The sequence below is a fragment of the Schistocerca gregaria genome, chromosome 8 (assembly GCF_023897955.1).
Source record: "Schistocerca gregaria isolate iqSchGreg1 chromosome 8, iqSchGreg1.2, whole genome shotgun sequence".
Lineage (NCBI taxonomy): Eukaryota > Metazoa > Arthropoda > Insecta > Orthoptera > Acrididae > Schistocerca > Schistocerca gregaria.
Genome location: NC_064927.1, coordinates 355,050,244 through 355,070,971, shown reverse-complemented (window position 1 = coordinate 355,070,971; position 20,728 = coordinate 355,050,244). Strand labels below are relative to the sequence as shown.

The 20,728-nt window shown below is 39.4% G+C and overlaps 1 protein-coding gene across 1 annotated transcript in view; it reads right to left on the bottom strand.

Annotated features, from left to right (window-relative positions):
- LOC126284643 (nuclear speckle splicing regulatory protein 1) overlaps window positions 1-20,728 on the bottom strand; it is a 56,463-nt gene that overhangs the window by 16,681 nt on the left and 19,054 nt on the right. The window contains exons 4-5 of the mRNA XM_049983720.1: window positions 8,714-8,921; window positions 3,820-4,017 (exon numbers count right to left, since the gene is read on the bottom strand). Of these exons, the coding sequence (XP_049839677.1) occupies window positions 3,820-4,017; window positions 8,714-8,921 (406 nt within the window). The remainder of the gene's footprint in view (window positions 1-3,819; window positions 4,018-8,713; window positions 8,922-20,728) is intronic.

Here is a 20,728-nt window from a genome sequence, read left to right as displayed (position 1 = left end):
ACACAAAACATCACCAAGGAGCGACAGCGATTGAGGTGTCCACCTGTTGTGAAGTGGTTGCCTATGCTTTGGCATCATGGCTTGGTGGTGTTTTGGAAGGCAGGGAACAAGAGGTGCTGCCTACAATTATGACGCCCAGAAACAGTTGAAAGAAGCTGAAGAGAAATGTCATTACTTTCTCTTCTAGTCTGTAGTGGGATTCACCTCAGAGATGCTATCCTGATAAGATATCTGTGCACCCAATGTTGTAAGGTTATTCAAAAAGCATTTATGTCATTTTGAGGCGAGATGGCATAGATGTGAGCTCTCTTATGGCCCCTGATCCTCTGCAGATGGAAAAGAAGTCACATGGTATAAGGACAGGCATTGCAGAGTACATTGAGAACTTCAAGAAACTATGAGAAGTTGACTGTAAGGAAAAATGCAGGTAAATTTTATCACGAAAAGCATTAGTGCGACAGACTGTTAGTGAAGTTGTTGACACAGTTACAACTCTTAAATGAGCCATAACATTTCACAGTATGATTAAAATCATTTATGTATAGTCCTGGATGTCACTGTTTTCTAAACTCTGTAATTGAGTGCGTAGTGAACTGAATCTTCCTGTCATTTGTAACTCGAACCTGATCGGGTCTAGTGTGAAAAAACTGTTCGAGACATTGAAATACGTTGATGTGCCAAAATATTATGACCGTACCTACATCAATACTCTACAAGCCACATGATGGCATGTGGCAGCTCTAATTTTCTCATTGTGGCCATTTCGTAAAATATATGTAGTAGGAAGTAATATGTTGTCCAACTCTTCTTGGAATGTACTCTTTCAGAATTCAACAGTAAACGACTACACAACGCACAATGCCTCTGTGGTAACCTCTGCTGCTGGAGTTTGTTGAGCTTCAATGGATCACTCTCGCACTTTCTACATGCCCCTGTGATGAAACACTTTGCCCTTTGTTGGATCTTCTCTATCTCTTCTATTACTTCTGCCAGTTCAGGGTACCAGACTGATGAGCAATACTCAAGAATCAGTTGAACAAACATTTTGTAAGCCATTTCTGTTGTGGATGAGTTACATTGCCTTGGTATTCTTTCTATGAATCTCAGTCAAGCATATGCTTTTTCTACTTTTCCTACTACTTTTTTTATTTGGTCATTCCACTTAACATTTTTCTGGATGGTTACTCCTTGGTTCAATGTTAGGTTCACAACACAAATTCGCTGAGATTTTAAAAAATTCCTGAAATTCTTTGAGTTTTCCCCAATTTTTCCATGTGAAATTTAATTCACCGACAATTCCAGAAGAATCGCCACCCCATTATTACATTTTCGTGGGGTACCCCTGAAATTACCTTCGCAACTGTCAATTTTGTTCCACCTGCTCAGTAGCACATATTGGGATGCAATACAGCAGCAATTCTGCATGGTGTGGATTTGGCGAAATTTCTGGAGGTACAATATTACTGGAGATCTACACACAGGCCACGAAAATCCTTTAAATTACAAACTGGTAGTTTGTGAGTGTGGAGAATATGACCAATAGCATCCTACGGGTGTTCTGTCAGGATCATCTCAGACAAATTTGATGCTGAAGACATCAACATGAGTTCAGTATAGTGCTCATCGAACCAATGTAACATGATTCCGTGCTAGTGACATGGACAATTATCTATCACCAATGGGAAAGATATCAAGTGTGAAGAGATGCAGATGGTCCAGAGTAATGTTCAAATGGTCTACAGCTGTCACAGTGCTTTCAGTTACTACTACATGTCCCATAGAAGCCCAGGTGAATGCCCCCCATATCATAATACTGTCCCCACTGGCCTGCATCTATAGCCCAGTAGTTGTTTTGTGCAGCTGTTCACTGGGATGACAACACATCTGGACACAATTATCAACCATTTGTAACAAAGAATGTGCTCCATCAGACCAGGTGACATTTCCACTTATCTACAGTCCAATCTTGATGATCTCGTGACTGCAATCATAACTGAGTATGTCATCGGGTGAGCACGACAATACGTACAGGGTGCCTGTTGGGGTGCCCCATGTTCCACAATGTGCACTGAACCATATGTTCAGAAACATTTGTGCCTGCAGCAACATTTTACTCTGTCATCAGGTCCGCCATATACCACCACTTGTCCTGCAGAGAGGGCAAACTCCTCGTTCCTCATTCTATGAGGAGACATGGGTGGCCAATACCTTGCTGCCTACTCTACATCACATGTATACTCTGCAAACCACCATGAAGTACATGGCGTAGGATGTGTCCCATGGTACCAGTTATCCCATATCATTCACGTATGAAGCATGGGAAGAACGATTGCCGTAATTATTCTAAATCTTGTCCTCATGATCCCTATGTGAGCGATTTATAGGGGGCTGCAGCAAATTCCTAGAGTCATTATTTAAAGCCTGTTCTTGAAACTTCTTGTAGAATTTCTTGGGATAGAGTACATCTGAGGCTGTCAGTTCAGTGTCTTCAATATCTCTCTGACACTCTCCGACAGATCAAACAAACCTGTGACCATTCGTGTTGCCCTTCTCTGTAAACGTTCAATCCCATTACTCCTACAGGGTAAGGGTCACACACAGTTGAGCAATATTCTAGAACTGGCCACACAAGTGATCTATAAGCAATCCCTTTTGTAGACTGACTGCACTTCCCCAGTATTCTACAACTAACCGAAGTCTACCACCTTCTTTACCCACTACTGAGCCTATGTGATCATTTCATTTCACATACCGACAGAGTGTTCCACCCAGATACTCATGGTTTTTCTGTCTATCAACAACTTTTCAGAGGAGCTAGTAACAACAGCAGGCAAACAACCATCGACCTTCACTATTTGCATCCTCAATTGCTGGGCAGCAACAATCTGCTCTTTGTCAAATTTGCTTATGTCAGTGGATTCAAATGGCTCTGAGCACCATGGGGGCTTAACATCTATGGTCATCAGTCCCCTAGAACTTAGAACTACTTAAACCTAACTAACCTAAGGACAGCACACAACATCCAGTCATCAAGAGGCAGAGAATATCCCTGACCCCGCTGGGAATCGAACCCGGGAACCCGGGTGTGGGAAGCGAGAACGCTACCGCACGACCACGAGCTGCGGACTATGTCAGTGGATTCCCCACCCTTCCCCATATCTTACGTAGAATGATTCTCCATTCGTCTATGTGCTGCTTATGTACTTTTCCTAGTGTATCACACACTGGCAGCATCAAGAGGTGGCATTCAGTCTTGCTTAGGGCTGTGGTGTTTTGGATTATCAGAGTATGTGTACAGAAGTAGCACTTGATTTAGCTGTCATGTCCACAAAGAAGTTACTACTGCTGCATACACAGCATGGCTCTCCACATGGTATGATATGAAAGTTGAAACACAGCATTAGGCAGAGTAAAACTGTCTTTGGCTGTACAAACATAGAATAACCACACTGTAAATCGACAAGACTTGTGGCACATCTGTATTTTCTGTCTTACTGAAATTAAAGTAAAACCTGAAATGTCTGAAATAGCGAATTACACTGCAAAACAAAAGTAGCCAGTTTATATGTAAATGTGTATCTCCACATATTTGCAGCGTACATGCACACGTGATTCCCCCATCTCTTACAGATCCAATCCCAAAATGCCACAGTTGGCAAACAACACACACAATTTTAACTGTTTCAGCAGCCAACACATTTTTGACAGCACAAATTACAATGTAATTTGTCTGAAATTGGCTTTAGGCAAAGGCAATGTGAAACATGAAATAATTGAAATTATACTTTTAGCTGACACTTTGAAAGAAATCTTTCATACCTTCTGCAATGGCCTTATTACTGTTCTCCTTTGCCTTTACATCACCTTCCTCATTGTATGAAGAGGGAGAAGGATCTGGTGGTTCTTCTTTAACTTTTACTACATTTGAATTGGATGCTGGAGACTCACCAGTTGCCTGGCGATATAAATGCCTGTAAAATCCACTGAGATCCTTCTGCTTGGAAACATCCATTATTGCTGTACAAAAAAAAGCACATATAAATATTTCCGCTGATGGAAACTGAAATTAAATAAACAAGGTTATATCACTGGGCATATTCTGCATGATTTCTTAAACAGAAATGAAATTAAAGTACAAATTTCAGTTTCAAAATAAGAGAACATTCTTTTATATCAGTACAATGCAAATTCAGAGAGAATGGACAAAAATGGCATAGCAATACCAATATCAGAAACTTAATAATCACAGCAGAATTTCTGAAGAAAGGAGAGTCATCTGTGTCTTAAAAATAAATTAGTATGAGCACAAAGTCTTCACTCTTTAGCTATTCTACTGTTTATCATGCACACTGTGACTAAAATTTTATTTCTTGCAGTTTTATTCCTTTGAATATATCACCAAATTATTTTTCAAATCATGTATCAAGATTATTCAGAAAGTTTTAAGAAAGAATGGACTCTGTCATAATAAAAACTTACACAGCCATCATCTCAATGCATATGTGATTTTCTAATAGTATGAGTTGGTGTATACTCTCAAATTATTTAGTGGAAGTGCAACATTGTTGGTAATTGTATCCACAGGTGCTTCCTAGATCTGCCTTTCTTGAAACTGTCCATGAATGATGTATTTTTGTAATACAAGGAAATGGCACTGGGACAGGTCTGAGCAAGGAGGTGTATTAAGAAGTTTATGGGTTCTGAAAGGTGCAGCTCATGCTTTCCATATTGGGTAAGGCTGCAAGATTTACTGATCTGTACTATGGTGTCAGGGATCTCTAAAAAATTTACAAACTATTTTCATAAACAAATGCTAAATAACACCAAAAGTTAATTCCAATATAAAGTCTTGCGGTACCATTTTTTGACACTGATGTCACATTTCCTGACACTTTATCACAAGCATTTCTAAAATGAATCATTTTGTAGAGATCTTGGATGTGGTGTATATTAGCTTTGTTGCTGGCTGACTATTTCTCATGTTTCAAACCTTGAACTTAAGATATTTAATGTTTTTCATGTGTGTTCAGTCCATTCCATTTATGAGTTCACACAATGAAATGGTACTGTTACAGGACATCAGAGGTGCTATGATTGGCTTACAGATGCAAACAAACAGCCCCATCTTGATTTTTAAGTATTTGCAAGTAAACATTCCATCGTACAATGCTCTGTTGAAATTACCTATATGCTTTTGCCTGGATTTACACAGATTTTGTTCTTGATTAGTGTTTTGATGCAGTAAGTTCCATCATTTACACCATAAGCTCATGTTCCAAATTTTTGCTAATAAACTGCATAATGAATTGATATTGTGCTATAGTCACACTAGTAGTCTGCTACAGTTATTCACAAGAAAATAAGACACACACGAACTGAGGTGCAATATACTCTCAAGAAAGAGACTTGCTAACAAAACATACCTCCCAAATGCTGTCAGCAAGCAAGGAAATTCTTAGTAACTAAAGGTAATGGGACATGTTTCAAGTGCTTATTTTTTCCTTGTTCATAAACCCTTGCTTAAGTGGTGCCACTTATGTTATCGTATTCTAATGCATTCTATGAGACATTTACAAAATTATCACACCTATCTTCAAAAATATCAAAACGCATCAAAGCTTAATAGAAATATACACAGAGAGGGTGATTAATAGCAAAGGTACAGCTGCTCTGCTGATTCCCTTTTACTGCAGGCATCAGAATAGGAAAATCATATTGAAGTTGATTGGACAGCCTTAGACCGAACAATGAACTTACAATAGCCTATAAGAGCAGTATTGTGCAGAAACCAGGTCCCCCTACGTCTCCTACATGGAGCTAACCAGCATTTCAAGTCACAGCCTTATTACTGTTCAAAAAACATACCTCAATATCAACAGTTCCAAAAAAGTTCAAGTGTTCTTAAGTGAATCCGTGTGGGAAATAACTGAAAAGCATCCTCATAATTTAAATTCTGTAGGCTTAATCCATTATTGTGAAATATATTTTAATATACCTTATGAGGCTGCTCCAGTTCAGAGTATTAAACTATAAACAGTACCTGGATTTGGGATACATTAGGTACCCTGTAAGCACGTCCATGCACACTTGGCTGCACCTTCACGTTTTTGTGGGGTGTGATTACTTACAGTGAAGAAACTGCACAAAATTCTTTTGTTTACACTCCTTGTTCTCTTTATTTTTGTTGTTCACAAAAATTTAGTGTACATTTGCAGCATCGTGTGTTGATTTTGATCCAATAATGGAATACACCACATGAAGGATAGTAGATGTACTGATAATGTTTTCAGCATTGTCCACAGACACATAGCATAGTAGCAAGGCTACCACAAGCATCATTGTGTCTTCCCTTTAATAGGGAATGTTCACAGCCATTACACTCAGTGTGGTGCAAACATGTGAAGCAAGCACACAACCATACCACAGAGATGCACTCATGCTACCTACAACCAATCCTTTCAGGAAACTGCAACACAAGTTGGCAGTGCTGTTTCAGTTGTGTAAAAATGCTGGTATCAGTGGTCACATGAACATTTTCACTCCCGTAGACAATGTTCTGGACATCCACGCACCACAGACACCAGCCGGGATCATAATACTGTTAAGGGCAGTAGTGACAGGTCATATAGTTACCACAGCACAGATAAGAGGGCTTGTGAGCCCAGACAAGTCAACACGAATTGTTGAGAAGCTATTATTGGCAGTGGGACTACAGGCGAGCAATCTCCACCCCTTCTTCTGCTCCCACCACAGCACTGACATGCATGGCTCGACAGCCCTGTCGTGGTCTTCAGGAATAAAAGTACATTCTGCTAGCATGCATGTGATGGTCATACGCGCATAAGACACAGACCTGGTCAGCACTGTCTCACAGAGTGCATTCACATAAGATACCCTGCCACACCCCAGGTTTTATGGTCTGGGCTGCTATAAGCTACAACTCTTGTTCACCTTTGGTGTTTCTGGAGGGTATGTGTTGTGAATGTTGTTAGATCAGTCCTTTTGACATATTTGCAGCAGGATGGTGATGTGTTGTTCTAATAGGATAATGCTCGCCTACACACTGCTCATGAAACTTGATGTGCTTTGCAAGATGTGCAGCAACTTCCTTGGTCAGCATGTTCTCTGGACTTGTCTCCAATTGACCACATGTGGGACATGGTGGGTGAGAAGTGACTCGTGCAACTTGTCAACCAACAACTCTCAAGAGAACTACATGAACAGGTCCAGAAGGCATGGAATAACATATCCAAGGACATATTTGCCATCTGTATAATCGACTGGATGCCAGAGTCAGTGCATGCACTGCTGCCCATGGAGGTTATAACACATATTAATGTGGGTGTTCCAGCATGGGTTGGTGCCTGGTACATCAGAACTGCTTGCACTATTGTTCTGTAAGTGTAATCATTTTATGGACTCCATAGTTACTGCTGCAAAAATAAATCTTGAGTGAATTGGAAACCACCTAAAGGGTGTATTAATTTTTCTCTCTGGTAATGTATTTCAATCTGCATCCATCTGAACCTGTTTACTACAGTCAAAGACGGCTTCTCTCTTGAATTTTTAACCCCCACACTTTCCTCCATTACCAACTGGCAATTCCTTGATGCCTCAGGGCATGTACTATCAACGAGTCCTTTCTTTCAGTCAAGTTGAGCCATAAATTTATTTTTTGCCTCAATGTAATTCAGTACCTAATTAGTTACACAATCTACCCATTTAATCTTTACCTTTCTTCCGTAACATCACATTTCAAAAGCTTCTATTCTTTCTTGTCTGATCTATTTATCTCCCATTTTCATACCTCGTTTCACTTTCGTACAAAATTGCACTTGAGACAATTGACAAATATTTCAGGCAAGGTTATTAACCCTTAAACATTTTATAAGAAAACTCAAATTTTTGTTTGTTCTCTCTGAACTTAAATTCCACCACTACTTCCTTAACTATATGCTCACTGTACACATTTAGTAACACTGGGAGAGGTTACAGCTCTGACTGACTTTCTTCTCAACCACTACTACCCTCAATGTCTTTTGACTACAGTCTGGTTTCTACACATGATGCTAATAACCTTCCACTCACCGTATTCTGTTTCTGCTATCTTCAGAACTTCAAAGAATGCAGTCTAGTCAACACTGTAAAAAGTTTTATCTAAATTTACAAATGCTAAAAATATATATTTGTTTTCTTCAGTCTATCTAATAAGGTAAGCCACAGGGTCAATATTGCCTAGTGTATTTCTACATTTCTCTGGAAACTGAATTGATCGACACCAATGATGGCTTTGCTTTCACATCATTCTGTAATTGATTCAGTGTTTTGGAGCGACAACTTATTATACTGATAGAAATATCCACACCAGTCAACACTTGCTTTCTTTGGAAATTGAATTATTACATTCTTCCAAAACTGAGATTAACAGGAAGTCAACTGTTCACACAAGGTTCTTATTCCTGTTAAATGGAACAAGTGGGAGGAGGAAAATCATGTTCATAAGCATAAGAAAACTTATTGTATTCCATTAGTTATGAAAACTAGATTTTGAAAATAAAATCTAGAATGGCCCTAGGAAAATAAAGGTGCTTCTCTAAGTTACAACAATTGCCTCAGATTCAGAGTCATCATAGATTCAAGACCAAAACAGTCTGCAGTGAACGTTAATTACAGCAACAGCTTTTGACATACACATGACAGCAACTAGACTTGCCTTCCAAATGTTCCATATGTTTTTCCTGTTCATCCATTTTGCGAAATTCCTCAAGCTTTGCTCGATAAGCAGCAGTGACAAATGACTCTTTATCTTTGAACTGTTCTCCTTCTGCCTCTCGCTCTCGCTGTACTTCACGTTCATATCGACGTTCTTGTTCTTTCTTGCGACGCTCAGCTTGCTTCAAGAGAGACTGAATGTATTTTGGCTGAAATAGGAGCACAACAATTTATGTTAGTAATTATGGGATAGTTTCATTAGTAAGTACTAGCGAGGCGAATCATAATTTGAATTCCAAAACTGCCTTTCCACTGACATCTCAACAAACACACACACACACACACACACACACACACACACACACACACACACACACACAAAATATGCAAATTATAATTTGTGTGTTACATCTAGCACATCTGATTTACACAATCACATTTTACTTGTCTTTAGCCATTAGCAAGCACAGAGTCTTGATATCCAGTTTTATATGAGTGCATCACCAATGAGGGACAAATAATAATCAACACACTATAGGGCTCTGTCCTATCACTCACAGTGTGAAGAGGAAACAGTTGTCCTGATGACATAAACCACAACAAAAGGAATGAAAAATGAAAACAAAAGGAATGAAACATGAAATTTCCACTAAAATATTTTTCTAGTTTCCTGTGAATTCACTGTTGCTTAACTGAAACAGTTTTGTATGGGGCAAGATAAATCATTTATTGATAATGGCACACAAGAAAAAATCATGAGGTAAAGACAAATACTTAATTATTTGTTTGTGGATAACGATAAAATCTTTTTTTATATAAACTTTTTGTTGACTGAAAGAGAACAGGATGAAGAGAACGGAAGAAGCCCGCTCCATTAGGCCCGAGGACTTCTCTGTGGGAAGGAGTGATGCAGAAGGCAAGCACGTCATATCTTTCTTATGTAGTACTCATGACACAATGTAATGACTAACACAACACTGCACAGCAAATAGACCACTAAAATTAACAATTGCAGGATGTACAACATTAGTGGTCTGAAGCCTTCCAATGTCTATCAATTCAGGGCAAGAGAGTTCAGCACCCATAAAACAGGTTTATACATAGTAAATAAATGCAACATATTGTAGATTTTCGTAAACTACTAACCTCAAAGTTTTTTTTTTTCCGGAATGTGTGATGGAAGACCTTTTTGTGAAAATATAGATAGCTAGCAAAGCAAACAATGTTTCGCACCTGCTAAATATGTATGGGAATTGGAATACATTCTAATTTGTCTCTTCCTGATCTCTGTCCATATCCTCTCCTCTATCATTGTTTATCTTCTTCTCCTCTTCCTCCACTTAGGAGATGTAGCATATGTCTGTCCTAATGTTTATTACCACATTGAGAAAAAATATGAAATGAATTGGTGAAGAACTTTCCAAGATTTTTGTTCACTATATGTTAATATTAAAAAATATGTAGCCTATGTCTATCGAAATATTTACTACTCACCAAGCGGTGGCAGAACATACAAATAAAAGACTGTTGTCATTCGCAAGCTTTCGGCTCCTTCTTCAGGCAAAAGAGTTGAAGGGGAAGGAAAAGGGGTGAAGGGAAAGGACTGGAGAGGTCTAGGAAAAGGGGTAGTTTTTGGTACAGTCACCCAGAACCACGGGTCAGGATGACTTTCTCGAAAACCACCCCTTTTCCTAGACCTCTCCAGTCCTTTCCCTTCCCCTACAACCCTTCTGCCTGAAGCAGGGGCCACTGGCTCTGAAAGCTTCCCAATTACAACTGTCTTTTATGTGTGTGTTTTGCCGCCACTTGGTGAGTAGATTTTTTATCTATTCAATTAAATAATTTTCTCAATAACTGGTTTCAAACATTTATTACAAAATATATAGCCTATGTCTATATTTCTTGACTAACTTTTAAAGAGCATAGCCTAAGTTCATCCCAATGTTTATTAGGAGATTGAGTAAAAATCTGAATTAAATCAATCAAGAACTTTTCAAGATTTATGCTAACAGTGTTTCCCTTTTAAATGTTACCAGCTTAGTGCCCACTGCTTTACACATTGATGTTTATGTTATTCACAAATCAAAACATCACGTAAACTTTTGACACTGATGAAGGCCACAGATGTGTGTAGCCTTTTTCGAATGTACTTCTGACCAAAAAGAAATTCTAGTAGTTGGAGACCAAAGTTTTTGTTCATCATGGCTTTTTCATTCTTCTTGAGATATTTCTCTAGGAATTTTCATCTCCTAACACATATTTCTTTACATCTAATTGAGAAGTAAAATACCAATTTTCATAGATTTAGCTTCAATTTTTTTTTTTAAATGTAAATAAATATTTTCTTAAAAATTTTCATCCCCTATATCATTCCCTTAGCAGCGAAAAACATTTTTTACTTCTGACAGAGAAGCCAAATACAAATTTTCATAGATTTAGCTTTTAAAGTGCTTCCAAAATGAAATAATTCCACAGAACTTTTCATTCCTTGTTTCGCACCCTTAGGAGATTGAATTTCCAAAAACACTTAAAACATATATTTTTTATTTCAAACCAAGAAATCAAATACCAAATTTTATAGCTGTAGCTTTAAAAATGTTTTGTAGTTTTTTTAATGATTTACTTTAAAAAAAACTTTCACCCACAATTTTATCCCTTTAGTGGTTGAATTTCCAAAATTGCTGTAAACAAGTATTTCTTCATTCCTGACTGACAAACTACACTCCTGGAAATTGAAATAAGAACACCATGAATTCATTGTCCCAGGAAGGGGAAACTTTATTGACACATTCCTGGGGTCAGATACATCACTTGATCACACTGACAGAACCACAGGCACATAGACACAGGCAACAGAGCATGCACAATGTCGGCACTAGTACAGTGTGTATATCCACCTTACGCAGCAATGCAGGCTGCTATTCTCCCATGGAGACGATCGTAGAGATGCTGGATGTAGTCCTGTGGAACGGCTTGCCATGCCATTTCCACCTGGCGCCTCAGTTGGACCAGCGTTCGTGCTGGACGTGCAGACCGCGTGAGACGACGCTTCATCCAGTCCCAAACATGCTCAATGGGGGACAGATCCGGAGATCTTGCTGGCCAGGGTAGTTGACTTACACCTTCTAGAGCACGTTGGGTGGCACGGGGTACATGCGGACGTGCATTGTCCTGTTGGAACAGCAAGTTCCCTTGCCGGTCTAGGAATGGTAGAACGATGGGTTCGATGACGGTTTGGATGTACCGTGCACTATTCAGTGTCCCCTCGACGATCACCAGAGGTGTACGACCAGTGTAGGAGATCACTCCCCACACCATTATGCCGGGAGTTGGCCCTATGTGCCTCGGTCGTACGCAGTCCTGATTGTGGCGCTTACCTGCACGGCGCCAAACACGCATACGACCATCATTGGCACCAAGGCAGAAGTGACTCTCATCGCTGAAGACGACATGTCTCCATTCGTCCCTCCATTCACGCCTGTCGCGACACCGCTGGAGACGGTCTGCACGATGTTGGGGCGTGAGCGGAAGACGGCCTAACGGTGTGCGGGACCGTAGAACTGCTTCATGGAGACGGTTGCGAATGGTCCTCGCCGATACCCCAGGAGCAACAGTGTCCCTAATTTGCTGGAAAGTGGCGGTGCGGTCCCCTATGGCACTGCATAGGATCCTACGGTCTTGGCGTGCATCCGTGCGTCGCTGCGGTCCGGTCCCAGGTCGACGGGCACGTGCACCTTCCCCCGACCACTGGCGACAACATCGATGTACTGTGGAGATCTCACGCCCCACGTGTTGAGCAATTCGGTGGTACGTCCACCCGGCCTCCCACATGCCCACTATACGCCCTCGCTCAAAGTCCGTCAACTGCACATATGGTTCACGTCCACGCTGTCGCGGCATGCTACCAGTGTTAAAGACTGCGATGGAGCTCCGTATGCCACAGCAAACTGGCTGACACTGACGGCGGCGGTGCACAAATGCTGCGCAGCTAGCGCCATTCGACGGCCAACACCGCGGTTCCTGGTGTGTCCGCTGTGCCGTGCGTGTGATCATTGCTTGTACAGCCCTCTTGCAGTGTCCGGAGCAAGTATGGTGGGTCTGACACACCGGGGTCAATGTATTCTTTTTTCCATTTCCAGGAGTGTAAATACCGCTTTTCATAGGTCTAGCCTCAAAATTCTCTTAACAGCAACATATTTTCAAAAATCTTTCAGCCCCTATTTAACCTTAGGAGAGAAATTATGAACAATCCCTTGTTAAATGATGTCTACAGTGTATGGTCAATCCCCTCTTCAAATTTCAAGTTTCTGTCATTAGTGGTCTCGGCTAGACAATGATGGGTCAGTCAGTTGGGACACTGCCTTTTATAAATTTTATATAGAGATTAGCTTAATTTGTATTCTTATATCCAATGTTATACAGACAGGATGAGTGCATGGATCATACCAGGCTGCTACTACTGCCCAAAAGAGCAGATGCTGCCAAAAACACTCGAGTGTAAACATACTATGTAGTACAGAGAGAGAGAGAGAGGGAGAGAGAGAGAGAGATCACAGTGTAGGTCTTTTCCTAGTGCAACAGCATTTTCAATGAGGTCGTGGAAACATATTATTCACAGAACTTTATGAACCACAGTAAAGTGTGGGAACTGCATTAACATAGTGGCAGAGTCCCAACCATCAACCATTGGCAGTCATGAACTAGCAGAATTGGGTGTAACAGTTATATATACCACCTTGGCAATTTTTTGAATGCAAAACAGCTAAGATCATAACCACCCAGATTTTGATTTAAAATGGGCCATTTTCTAAGGAAAGTACTCTATGGCTCTTTCAGCCAGTCGGCATAATTGTGGCATGGCATTCCTTACAGTGGCTCACATAGTGTCCAACAGATTGGTGGATACCTAGTCAGTGATACGTACATCTGATTCTGTCTAGTCTTCATGAATCCCTGGTTATAAGATAATGGAGCATTGTAGAAACGTTTCAGGATAGTTGGTCATTGATGAACTGGGATGACGAGGATCCAGTTTTGTCCCACAGATCATGGTTCCTCGTAACTGGAATCCTCCTTTGGCAGGCTTCTCATTTTTCAAGACTTCTATGGTTTTCAGCGACAATGGCTCCTTACTCTGTACAGCAGCAATATAATTTAATGCACCAATGACTGAGATTTCATTCACATTGCTGTGTTTGCACCATTTTTATATATTGTTGTGACTCCTGAAACCTCAGAGCCCATCTTGCCATCTGACCAGACAGACCCTTCATGCTAGCTGGCCAGCATAGGCAATGGTGATCCATAACAATGGTGAATATGTTGTCAAATAAATACGTTCAGAACTTGCTGATGACCTAACAAATGCAAGGCACTCCTTATTGATTCTAGAGCAATTCTTCTTGAACTTGGGAAGTACTCTGGAAGCATAATTTATCACCTTTTCAGCATGTATCTGACGAAATTGTGCCATAATTGTCCCTATCCCAAAAGTGCTAATGTCAGCATGAAATTCTATCTTGGCATTCTTGTCTCACAATACTAGAACTGGAATGGATATTAGTGCCACCTAAAGGACAAGGAAAGATATTTCTTGCTCCTTGTTCCAGGAAAATATAGCATCTGCCTGCATAAGTTCTGCAGTGGCTTGGTACAGAAGTCCTTTATGAAACACTGGTAGTATAGCACCTTCTGGAAATCTTTTCACATCATGAATGTGCTGAGTGATTGGAAAATCTGTGAAAGCTCTTATTTTCTCTGGATCGGGAAGAGCTCCATCATAATACACTAGATAGAGGGTCCAAGATTTTTACATCTTAGGCCATGAAGAAACATTTTTTCAGTCTCAGGCTGATAGCTGCAGTCTCAACAAACTTCCAGATCTGGTGTGAAGCAGGTTGTCCATCATATGTTTGAAAGTGGCTAGAGTGTTACATAATCCAAATGGCATAGCTTTGAGCTCACAGATGCCATTAGGAATTATGAAGGCAGACTCTTTCCAGGTAACATTGTCAACCATGTATTTTCCAGTAGCCTATCTGCATGTCCATAATTGAGAAGTACTTTGCTTCTTTAAACAAGTCCAGAGTGTCGTTAATGCGTGGCAATGGACAGACACCTTTCTTCATGATTTTGTTCAGTTGGTGGTAGTCAACACAGAACTCCAATGTGCCATCCTTCTTCAAAAGGGTCACGGAGAAGACCGAGCAATCTCTGATGGTTCAATGATGTCATCTTCTCCACTTCCTCACAGATTACCCATCGTTCAGGCAGTGACACCCTATATGATTGCTGGCTAATTGGTGGACATTCCCCAGTTCTGAAATAGTGTATTATCTGGATCAGTTGGTCTTTCCTTTCCCCACTACAGATATAACAGAATAAAAAAAATTGGCGCAGAACGGCTAACACTCTTCGACATTGTTCCTTGGCCAGGCTGAATCCTACTGACAGTTCGATAATAGCTTCTCCCCTGCATTGTGTAGTGACAGTGGAGTACAAATCTTTGTTGATGACACTAAGCTGCCCTACTAGGACTCATTTAGACATCCCTATGTCCATCTTTAGGAATGAGTTGGGGCTGCCCGTGACGATCAGCAATCCAACATTCTCCTTTATCACCTGCAATACTTACAATCAACAATGAAATGCATATTCCTTTTGTGAGCCTGAGTAGCTTTTTGCAATCAACAAAAGGTTTACAGTTTAACTGTGTATCTTGGTTTATTACTTGAACTTGTCTCATGGATGGTGCTGGGAAAACATCACCTTCAACAGCAAACAGCCACCCAGAGCAATCTTTGTTGTGCGCTAGTTGGAACAGACTTAGAGAAAGCTTTTGACAATGTTGACTGGAATACTCTCTTTCAAATTCTAAAGGTGGCAGGGGCAAAATACAGGGAGCGAAAAGCTATTTATAATTTGTACAGAAAGCAGATGGCAGTTATAAGAGTCGAGGGACATGAAAGGGAAGCAGTGGTTGGGAAGGGAGTGTGACAGGGTTGCAGCCTCTCCCCCTTGCCATTCAATCTGTATATTGAGCAAGCATTGAAGGAAACAAAAGAAAAATTCGGGTTAGGTATTAAAATCCATGGAGAAGAAATAAAAACTTTGAGGTTCGCCGATGACATTGTCATTCTGTCAGAGACAGCAAAGGACTTGGAAGATCAGTTGAACGGAATGGACAGTGTCTTGAAAGGAGGGTCTAAGACGAACATGAACAAAAGCAAAACGAGGATAAAGGAATGTAGGCGAATTAAGTCTGGTGATGCTGAAGCAATTACATTAGGAAATGAGACGCTTAAAGTAGTAAAGGAGTTTTGCTATTTGGGGAGCAAAATAACTGATGATGGTCGAAGTAGAGAGGATATAAAATGTAGACTGGCAATTTTCTTTCTGAAGAAGAGAAATTTGATAACATCCAGTATTGATTTAAGTGTCAGGAAGTCTTTACAGAAAGTATTTGTATGGAGTGTAGCCATGTATGGAAGTGAAACATGGACAACAAATAGTTTGGACAAGAAGAGAATAGAAGCTTTAGAAATGTGGTGCTACAGAAGAATGCTGAAGATTAGATGGGTGGATCACATAACTAATGAGGAGGTTTTGAATAGAATTGTGGAGAAAAGGAGTTTGTGGCACAACTTGACTAGAAGAAGGGATCGGTTGGTATGACATGTTCTGAGGCATCAAGGGATCACCAATTTAGTACTGGAGGGCAGCATGGGGGGTAAAAATCATACAGGGAGACCAAGAGATGAATACACTAAGCAGATTCAGAAGGATGTAGGCTGCAGTAGGTACTGGGAGATGAAGAGGCTTGCACAGGATAGATTAGCATGGAGAGCTGCATCAAATCAGTCTCAGGACTGAAGACCACAACAATAACAACAGTTGGAACAGTATCTTTAATCTGCAGCTCAGATCTTCCACTGTCTGTGATTGCTTGTGATGCATGCACAAAGTCACATCCGAGAATAAAATCATGACTACATTCTGTTAAAGCGACAAGTTCAAAGTCTGTATTCTGTTGCTGATAGTTATTCTTGCAACGCATGTTACAGTTGGCTGGACATATTTCCCATTAGCAACTTGCAATAGAATCGCTTTTGCATCACAGATCATAGTCTTCTATAATGGGTGACAATATGCCCACATTTACTAGCACCTGGACTGGTTAGACATCGATAACAAAGTCACTAAGATTTCCTGCCATCTTGGTAACTGTTATCTGTGGAGGATTTTCACCTCCATAGATGGTCATCTTACTCAGTCTTCCTGAATTCTGTGGCTATGCAAGTGTCTGGTGCCTCTGTATGGTCTCAAACGCCTATGGTGAGTTGAGGAGTGTCCCCATCCAAGCTATGTCAGAACGAGCATGCTGCAATGCTTGCATAATCAGGTAGCAGATTTTTACAACGGTAGCATTCACAAGCTGGCTGTATGTTACAATAAGTGCCTTAATATTGGTGGGAATTTTGTAGGAAAGTAGATTAAAATACAGGCTTTCATGAAAAAATAAAACTGTCATTAAAAGTCTACTTGTTTTATTTTTATTTCAAAACAGTACAGATTAAAAAAAAGCAGCCACTATCTCTTGTGTACTCAGTCCACCAGTTATGATAGCCATAAAATGTTGTATCTCTTCCCTTACAACATGACGTATGAAAGAAGCGTAGCCATTGTGGTCTTCCACAATTGCAATATGGGCTACATTCGAGGAATCATTAGCACCAGGATTTCATCCAGAACAGATGCCACCCATTCGCACTCCTCTACAGAAAGGGACAAGTGCCGGAACAAGTCCCACTCTTTCACCCCCTCCACAGCGATTAAGTGCACCTAAATATGTTCTTTGGGATTTTCCCATAGAACGCGTATTCTTTGGTCTTCATCACAGGTTTTCAGTAGATCCGCGTGGTTTACTGCATTTGTTCGCACATAACAGTAGCGATCAGTGTTTTACTGCTTTGCAATATTTGTATTTACAACACATTTCATTGGACATTTAGCAGTGCTTTATTGCTTCTACTTGTGCATTGTAGCAGTATTTGTGTTTCCTTTGTGACTTTTACAGTGTTTGCTGCTTTATGTAATACTGTTTTATCGCTTCTCATTCTGCGTTGGAACAGTGTTTTGGAATATGTGCTTTAAAATGTGAAGCTTGAGGAAACGAGTACAATTACCACAGACCTCTGAAGTGGGATATTTCCACAGCGAACCTATAAAAGCTGAGTGAAATAATGTCTCCTGTCACAGATAATGAACGTTCATCTCCTTACTAGTGCTACTTATGTGATAAGGATTTTACTTAAGGTAGTTTATGAAACCAGCTATAAAATATTTGTAGGGAGAGGCAACAGAAAAACTTGAAATGTATATTGTGTGCATTTGAAACTTGATTATGAAATGTGCTGGATGGATCCTTTCCAGTTCCCACATGAATTATGTGTGAAATCAGACCTAGAATTCTCCAGTGAAGACGAATTTTTAGGTTGGAAAGAGAAATGGAATGTGCTACACTTTCCATTCATTGCTTAAACCCCACTAATCTCACTGAATCTTTGGAAAGTGTACCAATCATGATAGTTGGCTCCCTGAAACAACAGTACTCATTAAATTGGGGTTATAACTTATTTCAAAACATTCAAGGAAGATTTAAATTTTGTATGATGCTGGGACACACGTTTTTGTCTCCTTGAGATAGAGTTTGTTTCACTATAGTAAACACTGAAGGTCTTTTAATCATTTATAATACAATTAGCAGGATGAAATCACCCCTAACCACTGAACTTTATCATTACCGTTGAGCATATCACACTTCCAAAGCCAACTGACAATCTGACCTATCAGCTATCCACCTGTATGTCACCTACAACTTTTTCCCAAATTTGTTTCATTCTGGTGTGTTAAGAAGTTAAAAGAATTTTACTGAGACAATAAAAGTAGGTCATTATAGAATTTGTTATATTTATTATCTTGCTCATTTCACATACTTGCAAATGAGTCACTGTGCTGGAGATCTGAGGTGGAGCTATCGAAATTTCAATTTAATTGTGTGTTGAGAAAGTAAAAGCAGTCTATCTTTTCTTTTTCAAGGGGACTCTGTCAACACTTAACTATTATGTAGGAAGCACATAGTGCTAATGTGGGAGTGATCTAGATGCTTGTAAAACAAATCTTAGTTACAAGTTTATTGTTTTACTTAACTATTGGCTTATTATTCTCTTGGTAAACTTTTCATATTGAACTGTAATATTATGAATTCTCATATAAGATTACACAGATTCAGATATGCTTTATTATACCAGGTGAGAAAGATCTCTTGGATGCAATAATTTATTTCTGCAATAATGTAACAGCTTTGTGATTTTGTTCTGCATAAAAAGACAGTATTATCTAAAGACACTGTTATTTTTGTAAGTACTGTCATTCTGGGCAACAACAAAATCTCATAACCATTTCTTTCCGTCAGTGTCATATGATTAGCATGACACAATGTGCAGTAAAATAATAATAAACAGATGTTAAAGCTTTTGTTCATGTACTCATGAATTATGAGATATGTTTGTATTCTTGCACCGGAAGTATACTGCTCATCAGAAGTATACTGCTATAAAGAATTAAAAATTTTCTTTCCAAATACTTATCCACATGGTAGTCTCACTGGCTACATAGAAATGGGGGTGCTACACAAGACCCCATTTTTATGATCTACGTGCTGCTTGATGTAATCCGGATAACTAAAGATTTAGATATTCTTTAAATCTTTTACTAACTGCAAATGTACTAAATCTACTACAATATACAGATCTTATCATGAAAAAGCCGAAGGGAAATGGCAATATTTGTGATGTTTGTGTCTGTTAGTTACAGTAAATTTCAGATAAATTTGAAATATATAATCCTGGCAATCATGTGATTCACATAGACTTCCCAACCATATTCAAATTCCAGGCTGGTGTTTATATTGTGTCAAAATAAACTTCCAGTACACATAAATATTAGAATTTTGAACCCACATACATTTAAAACGGGCCTAATGTCATAAATTGGTAGCCACCCTACAAAGTTATCGGTCTGTAGAGAACATTGTTAAGCCCCAGTTGCAATGTACATGTCAGAGGGGGAGTATATTCCCATTGCATGTATTAATTTGTGCATTTACTGGTATATGTATATTACTATAGAGCACCTTCCAATAATTCATTAACACCTTGAAAGTCAGCAGCTGTTCCAAAAGTGGTAGCTTCTACAAGAGCAAATGTTGATACAACTTATTTAACTTCCAGAGGATTATTTTAGATCAGATGGGTTGGGTGTGGGTATTTGGCCAATGTAATGAACACACATATTAATGGTTCATTCTGTATAAACAACAAAGAAGGTATACATTTTCAATTGACACATTTGATTTCTTTCACATTTGCTACATTCAGTGACGTAGTTAGAGATGAAAAACTGAAAGTCTGTAGAGGTATATGACAACTTTGTGGAAAGTTACAAGTCTGCAAAGTTTGGAAACAAATTAACACATCTCAGGATAAATGACTATTATTATTCAAATCCATGCACAGCAATGGAACTCTATTATAGAAAAATAAATTTGCAGGTTTTTTTTACATGGCATTACATCCTCCAGTTTACTCTCACTCTTTCCCTCCCAATCCCACGCCATTACCAGCCAACAATCAAGATAGTCAGGAATGCAGTGGAACCTCTGTTAATTTCAGTTTTTTTTTCTCCCTGGTTTCCTTTAATAGAATAACATGTTGGAGTATATGATATCTTTCACTTCCATTTCCACCAGTACAATAAGTATAGCACGTAAGAGTATATGAAATCATTCACTTCCATTTTCATCAGTACAATAAGTAACTGTCTTTTCATCAATTTATTTTCTTAAATACATAATGGATATAGCTACCGATTTGTGTGGTTTCAATGTTAATTTACACATGCAATTCCATGAAAAGTCAAATCAGAATGCTGAATTTTGAAATGCAATAGATTTTGT